The sequence below is a fragment of the Heteronotia binoei genome, chromosome 1, assembly GCF_032191835.1.
Source record: "Heteronotia binoei isolate CCM8104 ecotype False Entrance Well chromosome 1, APGP_CSIRO_Hbin_v1, whole genome shotgun sequence".
In the NCBI taxonomy this organism is placed as follows: domain Eukaryota; kingdom Metazoa; phylum Chordata; class Lepidosauria; order Squamata; family Gekkonidae; genus Heteronotia; species Heteronotia binoei.
Genome location: NC_083223.1, coordinates 200,939,053 through 200,952,162, shown reverse-complemented (window position 1 = coordinate 200,952,162; position 13,110 = coordinate 200,939,053). Strand labels below are relative to the sequence as shown.

The following is a 13,110-nucleotide window of genomic DNA, read 5'->3' as shown; positions in this document are numbered from 1 at the left end:
CCTGCCCTCACTGTATATATTACCACATGTTCTGGTGCTTCGGAGTAGTTTATAGTCACTTAATAAACATGCTGAATCACTAATAAAGAGCTTTGATCACTATGCAATGAGCCTCCTCATGCATCGAATCCCGTATTTAACATTTCTGGGTTTTGATGTCACTAACTGGCAAGGCTTTATTCTTATTGATGCTGTGGTATGGACTAGTCCTGAAACTTTTTGAAATACACTGAACTGGAAGGAACACATAAAGTAATGAAATCAAGACAGTGCATTTGAGTATGCATATAATTTTTCTAATACTGCATGGTGCCCCCAATCTCATTTGTGTTTAATTTGTTTTTTAAAAGAAATACATTTATATGCAGTAATACCATGTGCAGCATTTTCCACCAAGGCATCACTTCAGGGAAAGCTGCACATTTTCTGCCAGCAACTAAAAGTTATCCAAGGCGTGTGTCAATATCTCCTTCACTGCTTGCAGCCTGATTCTGTGCATCTGAGCACTTCTGTATGGCTTACACCACCTAAGTAAATATGAAAAATACCAGCTACTAGACTTCGTCCATATGCAAGTCTGAGTTGCAGAAGCACTTATAGGTGTAGAAATTAAGCTCTCTGGAAAGAAAAAAATTCCCCTAGCACAGTAGCTCTCCATATGTTTTTGCCTACAACTCCCATCAGCCCCAGCCAGCATGGCCAATGGCTGGGGATGATGGGAGTTGTAGGCAAAAAACATCTGGAGAGCTACCGTTGGCCACCCCTGCCCTAGCATCTTCCAGTCTTATAGAAAAAGCCACATGTGCATGCCTGTATCACTTCTGGTTGTCATTTGAACACAGGCAGATGAGGGGTCGAAATTTAATACTGAAACGGGGAGCCATTCTATTTCCAAATAGCCATGGTAAACTCTTTTAATATATTTGGTTACTCTTACAGGGCTCTTTTTGTTTCCGCATGCTCACTGGAGAAGATCCTGATGCTGGGAAAGACAGAGGACGAAGAAGGGGACAGCAAAAGATGAGGTGGCTGGACAGCGTTACTGATGTAGCTAATAGGAATTTGAGCAGACTTTGGAGGATGGTGGAAGACGGGAGGGGCATGGGGTCGCAAAGACTCAGACTCGACTGTGCGACTAACAAAAAGTTTCTTTTAACTTGGAACCAGAGGTATAATTTTATAGTTTGTGTATTGGCAGTCTATAACCTTGTAAACATTGGAGCCCAAAAGATATGAAATGCATAAAGGAAAGAAATGCAATGGCATTTTCTGTGCAAAATTAAAATATACAAAATAATCACAGAGGACATTTACCACAGCTGTAACGGCCCACCATGCCCTAATGAACGTGCAACATAATTCTGCATGTTTACTCAGAACTAATATTGCAATTCTGTGTAAATTACAGCACTCTAAACCCAGTTATTTCTATATAATGCAGTAAATCGGCATAAATTAACATGTTAAATCCCACGTTATTAAATGGATCCCAGATAATGTGCATAAGTACTTTCTATGGTTTCTCTCGGCCTGTGACTGCTTGTCGCCAGCCACCGGGATGAACCCGGATACACAGTAACAGTCATGCTCTTTTTGCTTTATTCAGAACTGCTCTGTGTCCCCGGAACGTTTATGCGTAGCATTAGCGGCTGCGCGCCTACATCGGACAGTTTGACTAAATGCACGTAGTCAACAAGATGGCGGCTTCACGTGTGGAAGAAGAGATTGCTGCTGCAGAAAGTGATTGTGGTAATGACGTCTCTCGGTGCTGAGGGGAAAAAAGGGGGACGGGGGGATGGTAAAGAATAACGTGGCGCGTGGCTCGGCATGCATGTAGGAACTTTTCTCGCTGAACCTGGGATAGGGAGGCAGGAAAGCAGCCCGCGTGCTTTAAGTGCCTTCAACCTGCCCACTTCCATTCACTCGTGTGCCAAGTTCTTTTGATAAGCTCTGTATTGGTGTCTCTTGAGCTGTTATTTTTCAGACTTTCAAATCTCGCTCACTGTCCCTTGTCGTTTATTGTCTCGATTGTTTGGTTTCTGTTCTCCAGACAGCTTCAGTTTATTCACAGCAGTCCGTGTTTACATTATTGCTGCATTCTCCCGGTTTTCCTGGATGCCTGAAATACCAGATTTTGAAAACAGGTCCCGATTTTCATTCATAGACGCATTTCCCCGTTTATGGTTCTTTCAGTACCCGCAGTGGGAACAGGACCATTTAAATCTGCTTTAATATTTTGTTTTAGTTTGTTGTCTTGCGGTTTATATATGACTTCTTTAGCTCTGTTTGTTTTAGTTGTTAGTCAACGTCACCCCAGAGTAGGAAACGACTGGTGCTTGCACAGGGGACCTTTCCTTTCCTTAGAGAGCCCGTGGCACAGAGTGTTAAAGCTGCAGTACTGCAGTCCTGAGCTCTGCTCATGACCTGAGTTCGATCCCCGGCAGAAGCTGAGTTTTCAGGTAGCTGGCTCGAGGTTGACTCTGCCTTCCATCCTTCCGAGGTCGGTAAAATGAGTACCCAGCTTGCTTGGTGGGAAAGTGTAGATGACTGGGGAAGGCAATGGCAAACCACCCTTTAAAAAGTCTACCATGAAAACGTTGTGAAAGCAACATCACCCCAGAGTTGGAAACGACTGGTGCTTGCACAGGGGATCTTTCCTTTCCTTCCTTCTTGATAGCCCTTCTTGGCAGAAAAGTGGGGCATACACTTTGTTTTAAAAATCATGACATTTTTACAAACATTTTTATTTCCTTGTTTGGTGAGTTCATATCTTTGTTCTGTGGAAGTGATGATTCCTTTAGAAATTAGTGTCCTTTAAATTAACTAAAACATTTAGTGTTTTGTTTGTTTGCGCTGTAGTCCAGTAGCATCTGAGAGCAACAAGGTGTTCAGAGTATGAACTTTAAAGATTCAAAGCTCCCTTCTTCTGAAATGTTTCAGAAAACCAATGTGGTGTAGTGGTTAAAAGTATTTGATTAGCAGGTTTGAATCTCCACTTGTGCTATAGAAGCTTGCTGGATGAGGATCTTGGGCCAGTTACTCTCTCTCAGTCTAATCACAAAGTTGTTGCGAGGATAAAATTGGGAGAGAGGAGAACATTGTAAGCTTCTTTGAATCCCCATTAGGGAGAAAGGAGACATGTAAATAAATTAAACACTTTGAAAATCTTTAGGGAGAAAGGGAGATGTGTGAATAAATTAAATACTCTGGAAATCCTTTTGCATAGTGATGTATCAGGAGACTTTTTTATTTCAGTCCTGCTATAGTGACTTATGTCCAGCAGTTTTAGTCCTGGGTGAAGGTTTAGAGATTTTTTTTATGTTATAAAATTTCCATTTGGAAGGTGCTTCTATATAAATCACTTGTACATTGTTATATGTGGTCATTAACTCTACATGTGAGTTTACTATTTTTTCTGGTGGTCCTGTGGCTTAAATCTTGTGGCTTCTACTCCCTCTCAGTTGCACACCTGGGCCCTGGGAAGTGGTATCTATAAGAGTATTCAATTGCCTTACTACTGAACCTTAAACAGCATCAGGCAGACTTCAGATGCCTGCCAGATTCCAGCCTTTTCTGTAAAAGACATCATAAGGGATAGACAACTAACAGTGAGGCTTTATTTTCTCTGTGTGAAAGGGTGTAGTGGAGAGTCATACAGTGCAATCCTAAACAGAATTACACCCATTCTAAGCCTTCAGTGACCTCTGTTTAGGACTGCACTGTTAATTAGATGGCCTGTCATCTATTTCAGTGTTCGGCTTGGTGTAAGTGTGTGTACATGCTTATTCAGAATGTGTCCTGTTATGCTCATTTTAACCTATGTTGTCTTGGAGATTTCAACACTAGATGTCAGTATTGCAGTTTTTTTAAAAAAAAAAACCCTCATTTTTTTGTTTTAAAATACCAGGAAATCTTTTTTTCTCAAAAATGTGTGCTCTACCCAGACTTTTATTAATTGCATAATAAATAACCAGTGTTCTTTCTTTTCCCCCTTAATGGCTTCTGGAATCATTGCTCTGGGGAGGGTTTGTTTGCACAACATATTTCCTCATAAATTCATCAAAATGCTGCCTTGTCTTGCTTAAGCATATTGTAGGAATAGTTATATGAGGAAATGGTGGTTGGCCTTGAATTCCAGTAACTTTTATTCTCTAGGACAATCTTTTCTTCTGCATAATGGATGGGTTGTACAATAGCAAAGAATTTGACGTCCCTCTTCTGTTTTCAGGCTCTGAACAAAGCTCAGGTCTCCCAGATGACAGCTTTTCTTCTGGGGTTGAAGAGTTTGAAGGCGATGAGGAGGATGAACCTGCAATCCTGGATGACAAAGATGAAACTGCAGCTGAGTCCAAAGATGCAGCAAACCCTGGCTGGGCTGATGCCATGGCTAAAGTGCTCAACAAAACAGTTCCCAAGAGTAAACACACCATCTTGGTTAAAAACAAATCACGAGACAAGGAACGAGAGAGAGAGAAACAAGAAAGGTTGGAGAAGAGGAGGCAGGTGAGGAAATAGGCACAGTACAATGATCGCCAGCCCTGAGCTAAATAGCCCAGACAAGCCTGATCTCATCAGATCTCAGAAGCTAAGACGGGTCAGCCCTGGTTAGCATTTGGATGGGAGACCACGGCAATGACAGAACCATCTCTGATATGTCTCTTGCCTTGAAAATCCTACAGGGTTGCCCCAAGTCTGTTGCAACTTGATGGCAAAAAGAGAGAGAGATTGCCAAAATCCATCAGAGATTTCTTTCATGGGTATTGTTGATATCATAGAGATGAGGGGAAAGTTGCACCTGAGGAAGGTATTGCACCCTGCCTTCCTCCGTCAAGTGAGTGGAGCCCTTCTTTGCTGATGCCAGTTCTACTTTGGTTCTGAACAGCCTAATGGCTGACCTTTGAAGCACTGATTACAAAAGACCTCTTGTTGCCAGAGTGCTTGTGGAGTGTGAAGGAGTTTTATGGTGGAGTAGGAATGAAACCAACCACTGCTTCATAAACTGAGGGGAACAGAAATCAAATAAATCCAGCAGTAGCCCAGGGTATAAGCTGAAATGTTCATCAAAAATATGTGTCATTTGAATTCAGCATCTAACCACCAGTTCACCTTCAACTGGGCAGCAATATAGAAGAACATTAAAAATTGTTACTGTAGGCTGTGGCAGGTTATCTGTTCTTAAACACGCATTGCTTTTGCCGTGTGCTAGTGATCTCAAGCAAGTGTTCCTATCCTCTAAGGCTACCTATCACATCAGGAATTGAAGCCATGAATAGTTGTCCCACTGTGAATCAGTTCCTGGCAAAGGTGGATGGATTGTTAGCCCTGAAGATAAGCCAGTTATGTGCATAGAGTGTAACAGAGATGGAGCATACCACACTGGGCCTTAGGGAGGAGACCTTTTGTGGTCCATTCTTTGAGTCATTATGGAGGCTTATTTTTGACATAGCTGTGTTAGTAAGTATAAAGTACTGGGAAGCAGACTTTCCAGTATAATCATTTAGGGTTATTGCTGATATGTTTGATGAATAAGATACTTTTAAATCTTATTAATGACTTCTTTGGATTACTGCGATAAGAGATAAAAATTTATACCTTGTACTTTTTAAAAATAATGCAGCATACTAGCACAAAACAGTGGTCTAAAATGAACCGTCTGATCCACAAATGAGCTGCCATGGTTCTGGTTTTAGTGGATATAATCAGACTGCATCCACAGACTTGTCTGCATGTCCCTATCTCTTATCTGTAACAAGCATTTACCAGTGTATTTAATCTAAACATTGATATTTCAAAGCATAATTTGACTGGCAAGGCAATTTTAACTTGGAAAAGGGCTGTTCTTGCCTGAAGATGTAGAAATCTTGTGATGTTAAAAGTATTTTCTGGTTTGTGGAACGCTGCTTTTTAGAACTAAACTGGAGTGGTATTTGATTGGCAGGATTGTTCCAGAGTAAAAACTGCTGGATAGGGAGGATCTGTATGAGGGTAAAGGGAGATCTTGAGAGGTGAACTGTGAGCATGAGAGAGAAAACCACAGCTTGGGGGAGTAGCTTTAAGCCTCTTCCTTTCCATTCCTGAGATCTTATGGCGATTTCATTGTCCTGTTCCAACAGCAGTTTGTGTTATGAGACTGTGGTAACTACTTGGGTGCTCCCATTGTGTTCAGCATTCAGGATGCATCCATTGCAGTATGTAATCTTATCAGTCATAGATTGCTTTCTAGGTTTATCTAATAAATACACGGGATACCTCAAATTGGTGGTGGGTTGTTACACTATAAACTGATTTGTTCACCATGAGATAAATTTAAAACAGCCTCCCATGCTGAGGGAAAACTAAAACGGCGTTGGTTGTTTGATCACAGGCCAGAGCATACTTATAAACACATGCATCCATCACAGTTTGCCTGGATTATAAAAATCCATGTAACTTCATGGAAGAGGCTGTGTAGGTAATACAGGCTTAGTTTTAAAAGGAGCTAGAACCAGGTTAACTCACCATTCAGTTCTTTAAAGTAGCCTGTAAAGCTTCTTTGTTTCAGCTTTTTTATGAAATAAAAGCCAGTATATGTTATACTTGTTAATGAGGACAGAAAATGTCATTGCTCTACTGCACTACTGTATTGAGGTGCTGTATTGTAGTACTATTTTTGTGCTATACCATCTTGCTGTCATATCATCTTTCTGAATCATCTTGTTGGACTTTACTGAATGTTGTAATTGGTTTTATTATGATTTTATTGTGATTTTATTTCTAGATGTACTCCGCTCTGAGCCCCCAAACGGGGGAATGGGCAGAATATAAATAAACAAATAAATTAATAATAATAATAATAATAGTGTTTGAGCTTAATATCAAAAATCATATCATTGGTTGCAAGACACATTTTATTAAATGGTTTATATAATTTTTTAAAGTTTTTGTGTATTCAGTGACCATCACTAATAGGTAGTTTTTAAATCCTCAGTGAATGATGGTTGAGGGTCTTGATGGGTTTCCAGCTTGCAGCATGCAGCATGTGCCGGAGTATGTCATTATGCCATATATCACTAGGATTATCAATAGAAGGCAGAGTCTGCATGCAAATCATAGTGGCTGGACAGTGCTGGAGATCATCTTGGAATGATGCACTAGACTACACATGGCCTACTATGTTCGATCTTTGTTCTAGAAGCTTACTGTAGAATATAGTTGTCCTTTTAAAAGGCTATGCTCCAGTTAAAACTATTTATATCTTGCAGATGAGTTTAAAGTTAAAACTGAAAATATTAATCTGCCAGAATAAAATTTGCACAGTTCAATCTAAGTGCCACAGAGAGTAAGGAGTCTTGCAAGCTTCTCAATGAAGAATCAGGCCAGTAGCGGAGCACAAGGGTAATCTCTGCACTTATTATAAGGAATATATTTGGCTAACATGGGAATTCCATTTTGGGTGCTCAATACCCCTGTTTTCTAGAACTCTTAGCCCCAAGGCAATAAGAGTGTTGTAAGTGGAGAGTCTAGTGTGAGATTTTAACTTGTTGGTACGTTGTCCAGCCCTATTGTAGTAATGCTTTGAAATGCAAGTACATGCTCCACATCTTTAACCTAATGTTCTAAATGATCTATCCATTTTGCTTTCTTACTACACATCTTCTATGAATATGCCACATTTTTAAAATGCCTAATGCTCTTTCTCGTAATAATATTTATGATGCAGCTTGATAAAAAGCTGGAGTGGGAAGCTATGTGCAGAGTGAAGCCAGATGTTGTCAGAGACAGAGAAACAGAGAGAAACCTTCAGAGAATTGCCACGAGGTAAGAGAGAGTGTTTGTGCTTTTGAAACAGATCTAAAGACATGCCTGAGTAATCTGCTTCTAATCAAATAGAATGCTTAAGAAGTGTCTCGTGGGAGTCAAATGATTTATACTTGGTTCTGTCTCGTACAGTATCAAGTTCAAAAAAAGATTTCAGAAGTTTTATGAAAGCATAAAATTTAGATGAGAGTATAATGTGTTAAGTGTTCACCCAGCAGGGATTCTGTGCCTGAGCTCATCGTTTTGTTAATTCCATACTTCCAAAATATACAGATCAATCAGTTGCCCCACTCTTTGTATTTCTTTAAAATGCATTCCCTAAAATTTGCTGTTCTTGTGGTCCGATTACCATCTTGTGTAAACTGTGTGTCTCTAGGATAATAGCTTGCCAATGTGCTCTCTTGATCATATCTGTGGGCTTATTTTGACATCCTTACCCTGGCAGAGGCTGTTTTAAAAGGGCATCTCTGACCTTTGCTTAGGAGGGTATGGTGAGTCCTTGACTTGCTTTTCCAGTACATACCATAACTTAGTGCAGGGATTTTCAATTGTGTTGGCTGTCTAAGGGATAGTTCATGCAAACAATTAGTATTTATTCCATGTGATCATGCACTTGCGTTATTTGGAGGGACTTGCAAAACAGCTTCTTAAGCAGAAATAGCTGGACCAATATTTCTGGTTATGGGGGAGACAGCAGTAGTAGTGATGGAAGTGGTTGTGGCTGCCTGCCCATTTCTTCTCCGCTGTTTCTTTCCCCCTACTCTCCCCATTGTTTTTGCCCACACCAATCTTTGTGCTTCATTCATTTTGTTCACTTTATAGTCCTGCTTTTATGCAAAGGCAAGATGGTTTACAGGATATGCAGCATTAGACAACCAGTGAGCAGTGCAATAGGAGTAGGATTTTAGAATTAGAGAACAAGCAAACAATAAACTGACAAAGATATAGTATAAAAATTTAAAAAGTGATTGCAAGGTATAAGACAATGCAGTAACAGCGGGTGATAGCTACGATAACCACTGTAGTGGACCACAGCACTATTCCATTATTAAGGCTCCATTCTACTCAGTTCTGATCTGTCTTTCAACATGCCTTCTTGAATATTATTACTGTTTTGCACATTCTGTGGAATGATGGAGGTGTGGGAGCCATCTTGACCTCTTCAGGCAGACTTTGTACGACTCAGCATAGTGTGAGAATAAAAGTGTTTTTCATGCATTCATCAAAGTTAGTATGCACATATTTTGTGAGCCACTGCCATGAGCTTGTATACAAATATTTGATGTATAATCAGTGTCAGCAGGAGCAGATTTCGCACTAAGGAAATACTGTCTCCTTGCTGACTTCATCCATGAGGCCAAGGCACACAAATGTGTCCAGGTTCTTCTCAGTGAGAATAGTGTTTTCAATCTTACTCTAGGCTAGCCCAATCTCAAGCTGAGCGGCATCAGCCATTTGGATGGGAGACCTCCAAGGAGCATCAGGGTTGTGACAGAGGCAGGCAGTGGTAAACCACTTCTGAATGTCTCTTGCCTTGAAAACCCTATTGGGTTGCCATAAATCAGCTGTGACTTGATGGGGTGACTTGGTGGACAACCACTATCTTTGCAGGAAGATGTAATATGCTTCTGGACTAAAGAGATCAGTTGCTGCCAGTTGCGGCTTTTTACAATCAAGGGCAGGGGGGAATAATTTTGCTCAGGTCTCTTCTGATCTTGGTTGGCAGAGCAGTGTGTACTTTCTCTTGCTATTGACTACTCAGTCTTGTATTTGCTAGATATGTGACCAGTAACTCGATAAAGTTTTTGCTTGCTTGGTTGCTTGCTTGGTTCTAGGAGCTAAGGTTGTTTATACTGTGTGGGTTGAGTCCCAAGTCTCTCATTGTTAGGCTTTGTCTAATGGAGGAAGACTCTAATTTCATGGAAGACAGTCTTGGCATCACTATAGAGAACATCTATGATGATTACTGCAGGCTTCCTGTCATCATTTTTGGAATAGTGCTGCTCTGTGGTCATTATTACAGGCATCCTTGAGAAAGAAATTTATCCCATAATATATACAATTGCAAACTGGTGTTGTGGAAGATAGATTTTGTAATGTCTATAGTGGGTTGAAGGTTATATGTTTTGCTTTCACAAATTAGGGTCATAGTTACTTATCTCTTATATCTGGGTGGTAACTGGACACAGTGGGTTGTATGCAATAGTTACATTCTGATTGTTTTCTTATGTTAGCTTGTAGAGGGTGCATTTTAATTGATTTCCCTCATCATTACACATTTCCACACTGCACCCAGTGCTATTTCTGAAGGCCATTGGCCTCTGGGGAGCTGTGTTTGGGACTGCAGAAGAAGGGGGGGATTTCCCTTCCATGAGGGAGCTATGCTTGCAGATCGTTGGATCCAACCCATAGTTGTTTGTCGCAGGCTGGGTGCAGGTGAGAGCAAAGTCCAAATCCAGTCCGGGGTCAAGCCAAGGAGTTCAAACCGAAGCCGAGTCAGGTAGCCAAGTCGGGGCAGAGAGTGAGGTCATCTGGAACCGGAAGTCAGGAAGCTGCAAGCAAGAGCGCAAAAGCCGGGGTGGATGTGAGTTGCCACGAAAGTGACTTGTTGCTTCCATGGAGAGCCCAGCCTCCGGTGATGCTCCAATTAGCAGCTCCTGCTAAAACTCAGGACTCAGTGACCTCCTTCCTTGTAGGTGTGTGTTCCTCTGCCAGGTTGCTAAGTCTTGGCGTTACTCCCTCAACCGAGCTACCCATGGGGGTGAATCAAGTGGGCTTCCTGCTTGCAGCTGTTCCACCCCCTCCTTCTCTGCTGTCAACCATGGAAGCGCTAGAGGGGCCAGCTACAGGCTCAGTGGGGATCTTGCCTGGTTGTTGCCGCCCATGACACTGTTCATAGAATGTGAATAATACAAACTTCTGTGAAAAAATATGTTGATTAGACAGATTTTAATTTCTTTAGTTTTTTAATAATAGTTTCTGTGCTAGTCATTTACTTTGTGCTAGCCTTGGTTTTTCTGTGCCTCACTGTATGCCGGATATACCGTTATGCCATAAAAGGCCTGCCCTTGGTAATGTTTCAGTAATAAGACTTGGATGCCTAACTTTTTTCTTCTTAATTTCCAGGGGAGTAGTCCAGTTATTTAATGCTGTCCGGAAGCACCAAAGAAATGTTGAAGAGAAGGCAAAAGAGGCAGGGAGTTCCAACAGAAAACGGGCAAAATTGATATCATCTGTTTCAAAGAGAGACTTTATTAATGTACTGAGAGGGATGGAAGGAACGGAAGTGGAGCAAAACACCACTAAGAAGTCCTTGAAAAGCAAACAGGTGGGTCCTATGTTTTGTAGAGATTTTTCTTGCATGATAACATAAGCCATTCATTGTGGGCATCCATGTAATTTTGCTGTCTTGACCTGAAATTAGTGTGCAACTGGAGCTTTGACTGAGTCCGTTTGCAGAGTGGGTGGTATATAAATCTAAGGTAAATAAAAGAAATAAATTTTGTTTGGTTCTGGTTCACACAAGAGCTTTTTGGCTAACACAAGCTGTCCTTGGGTATGCGGAGAAACATAAGCAATCGGACACCTGCAGATATAGGCCTGCAGCAATTTCAAATGGCATTTGTGTTTCACAAGAAGATAAAACACTGTTTTGAATACTTGGATATGCTTAAAAATATTGTGAGCTGGCTTAAAGTAGGAGTGAAAAAATCTTACTGGCTTTTCATGCAATCCGCAGTTGACCTTTACAGTTGTCTTTTCTGTTGTGATGCAGTATGATGATGACAAATGGATTTGAAGCAGCTTACTCAGGGATGTTGAACTCATTTGTTATGAGGGCCGGATCTGACATAAATGAGACCTTGTTGGGCTAGGCCATGTGTGTACCTATTTAAGGTTAGGTAGAGATATAACTTTATAAAGGACACAGACAAACATAACATTTTAAAAAACCCCTTAAAACATGCTTAAAACATTAGCACTTGTTGGTCTTAAAGGTGGGATCTAGGAAACTGGGCAAAGGAAGCTTTGGCTCTTTTCTTCCTTCCTCAGGGGACCAGGAGGGGGAGGAGCCTCAGCCAGTAGAAGGAGAAGAGGCTTGGCTCAATAGCTCTGCTGTGCGATTGAGAAAGCCTGGCAAAGCAAACTCTCCCGCTCCCCCTTCCTCCCCAAGGGAGGAGCCTCAGCCACTGGAGAAAATAGAGGCTTTGATCTCTGGCTCCTGTGCAATTGAACAAGCCTGGCAAAGCAGGCTATTATGCAGAAGGAAGCAGAGAGAGGGAGAAGGAAGCAGATGACAGCCAGTTGTTCAGGGGCCTGATAGAAGCCTTCCGGGGGCCTGATTTGGCCCCCGCGCCACATGTTTGATGTCCCTGGCTTAAGTTATTGTCTAAATCTGAGTATACTATCAAATAGGAGTTGCCTCTTTTTAAATGAGGGTTCAAAAGCTATATGTTCGGATACTGTCTTTGCAGTAGTCATCACCTGATTTCCATTTTCAGGAGACTCCTGGTTATTTTGCTGTAGGCGTTAAAAAGGGACATTTGTTTGATATCACAAGCATGCCAGATGTACTTGGTTTCCCTTCATACCTTTTTTGTTAAATATGGGTAGCTCTAGTCTTTAAGGAAAGCATCAGGCTGTTAGCACAAGGGACATTGGGTTGGATCCTCCACTCTCCTCTTCACTAGTGCTAAGGAAGTTCTGCTACAGGAAGACTCCATACATAAGACAAGCCCAACCTACTATGTCATTGATGTAGGGGTCCTTGAGGCCCACTGTTGGTTGGGGAGGGAGAAAGGGAAAAATCTGCTGATGCAGGTTATAAAGGAATTTTGTTCTTCCAGTTTCATACCATTGTTCTTGCCCTGTGGCTGTCTGTCTCTTCTCTTTTCAAGCGATGCTATGTGTGGTGTTTATTCTCCACTGTTCTTTTTTGCCCAACCAGATCAAATACTATATCTGTTGTCAAGGGCACACATCTCTCATTATGGGTACATGGATGATAAGTCATTCATCCACCTCATAGAGCTGCTTGTGTTTTGAGCAATAGGCTGCTAGAAGAATGGAACTACACAGTGGGGGGTGAAGCAATTGCCCTATCAAGTTTCATCCTTGCCATATAGTAATGGGACTGGGCTACACAGATTTTTGGATTGACCCCAGGAAGACCATTGGTTACATTGACTTGAGATGAAACTCTGTTTAGTTTGTTTTCACTGAAAGCTGAATGTGGAGCTGTTTTTCTTTTTACTACCTGCAGGCTGGTTGCTGACCCTGAATTCCTTTCAAGAGCAATATATTTAAAAGTCA

The 13,110-nt window shown here is 41.4% G+C and overlaps 1 protein-coding gene across 1 annotated transcript in view; it reads left to right on the top strand.

Annotated features, from left to right (window-relative positions):
* Positions 1–1,617: 1,617 nt before the first annotated feature.
* Positions 1,618–13,110, top strand: part of RRP15 (ribosomal RNA processing 15 homolog) — a 47,704-nt gene continuing 36,211 nt past the window's right edge. Inside the window, exons 1-4 of the mRNA XM_060246616.1 lie at positions 1,618–1,749; positions 4,229–4,503; positions 7,700–7,797; positions 10,924–11,125. Coding sequence (XP_060102599.1) covers positions 1,680–1,749; positions 4,229–4,503; positions 7,700–7,797; positions 10,924–11,125 — 645 coding nt within the window. The 5' untranslated portion in view covers positions 1,618–1,679. The remainder of the gene's footprint in view (positions 1,750–4,228; positions 4,504–7,699; positions 7,798–10,923; positions 11,126–13,110) is intronic.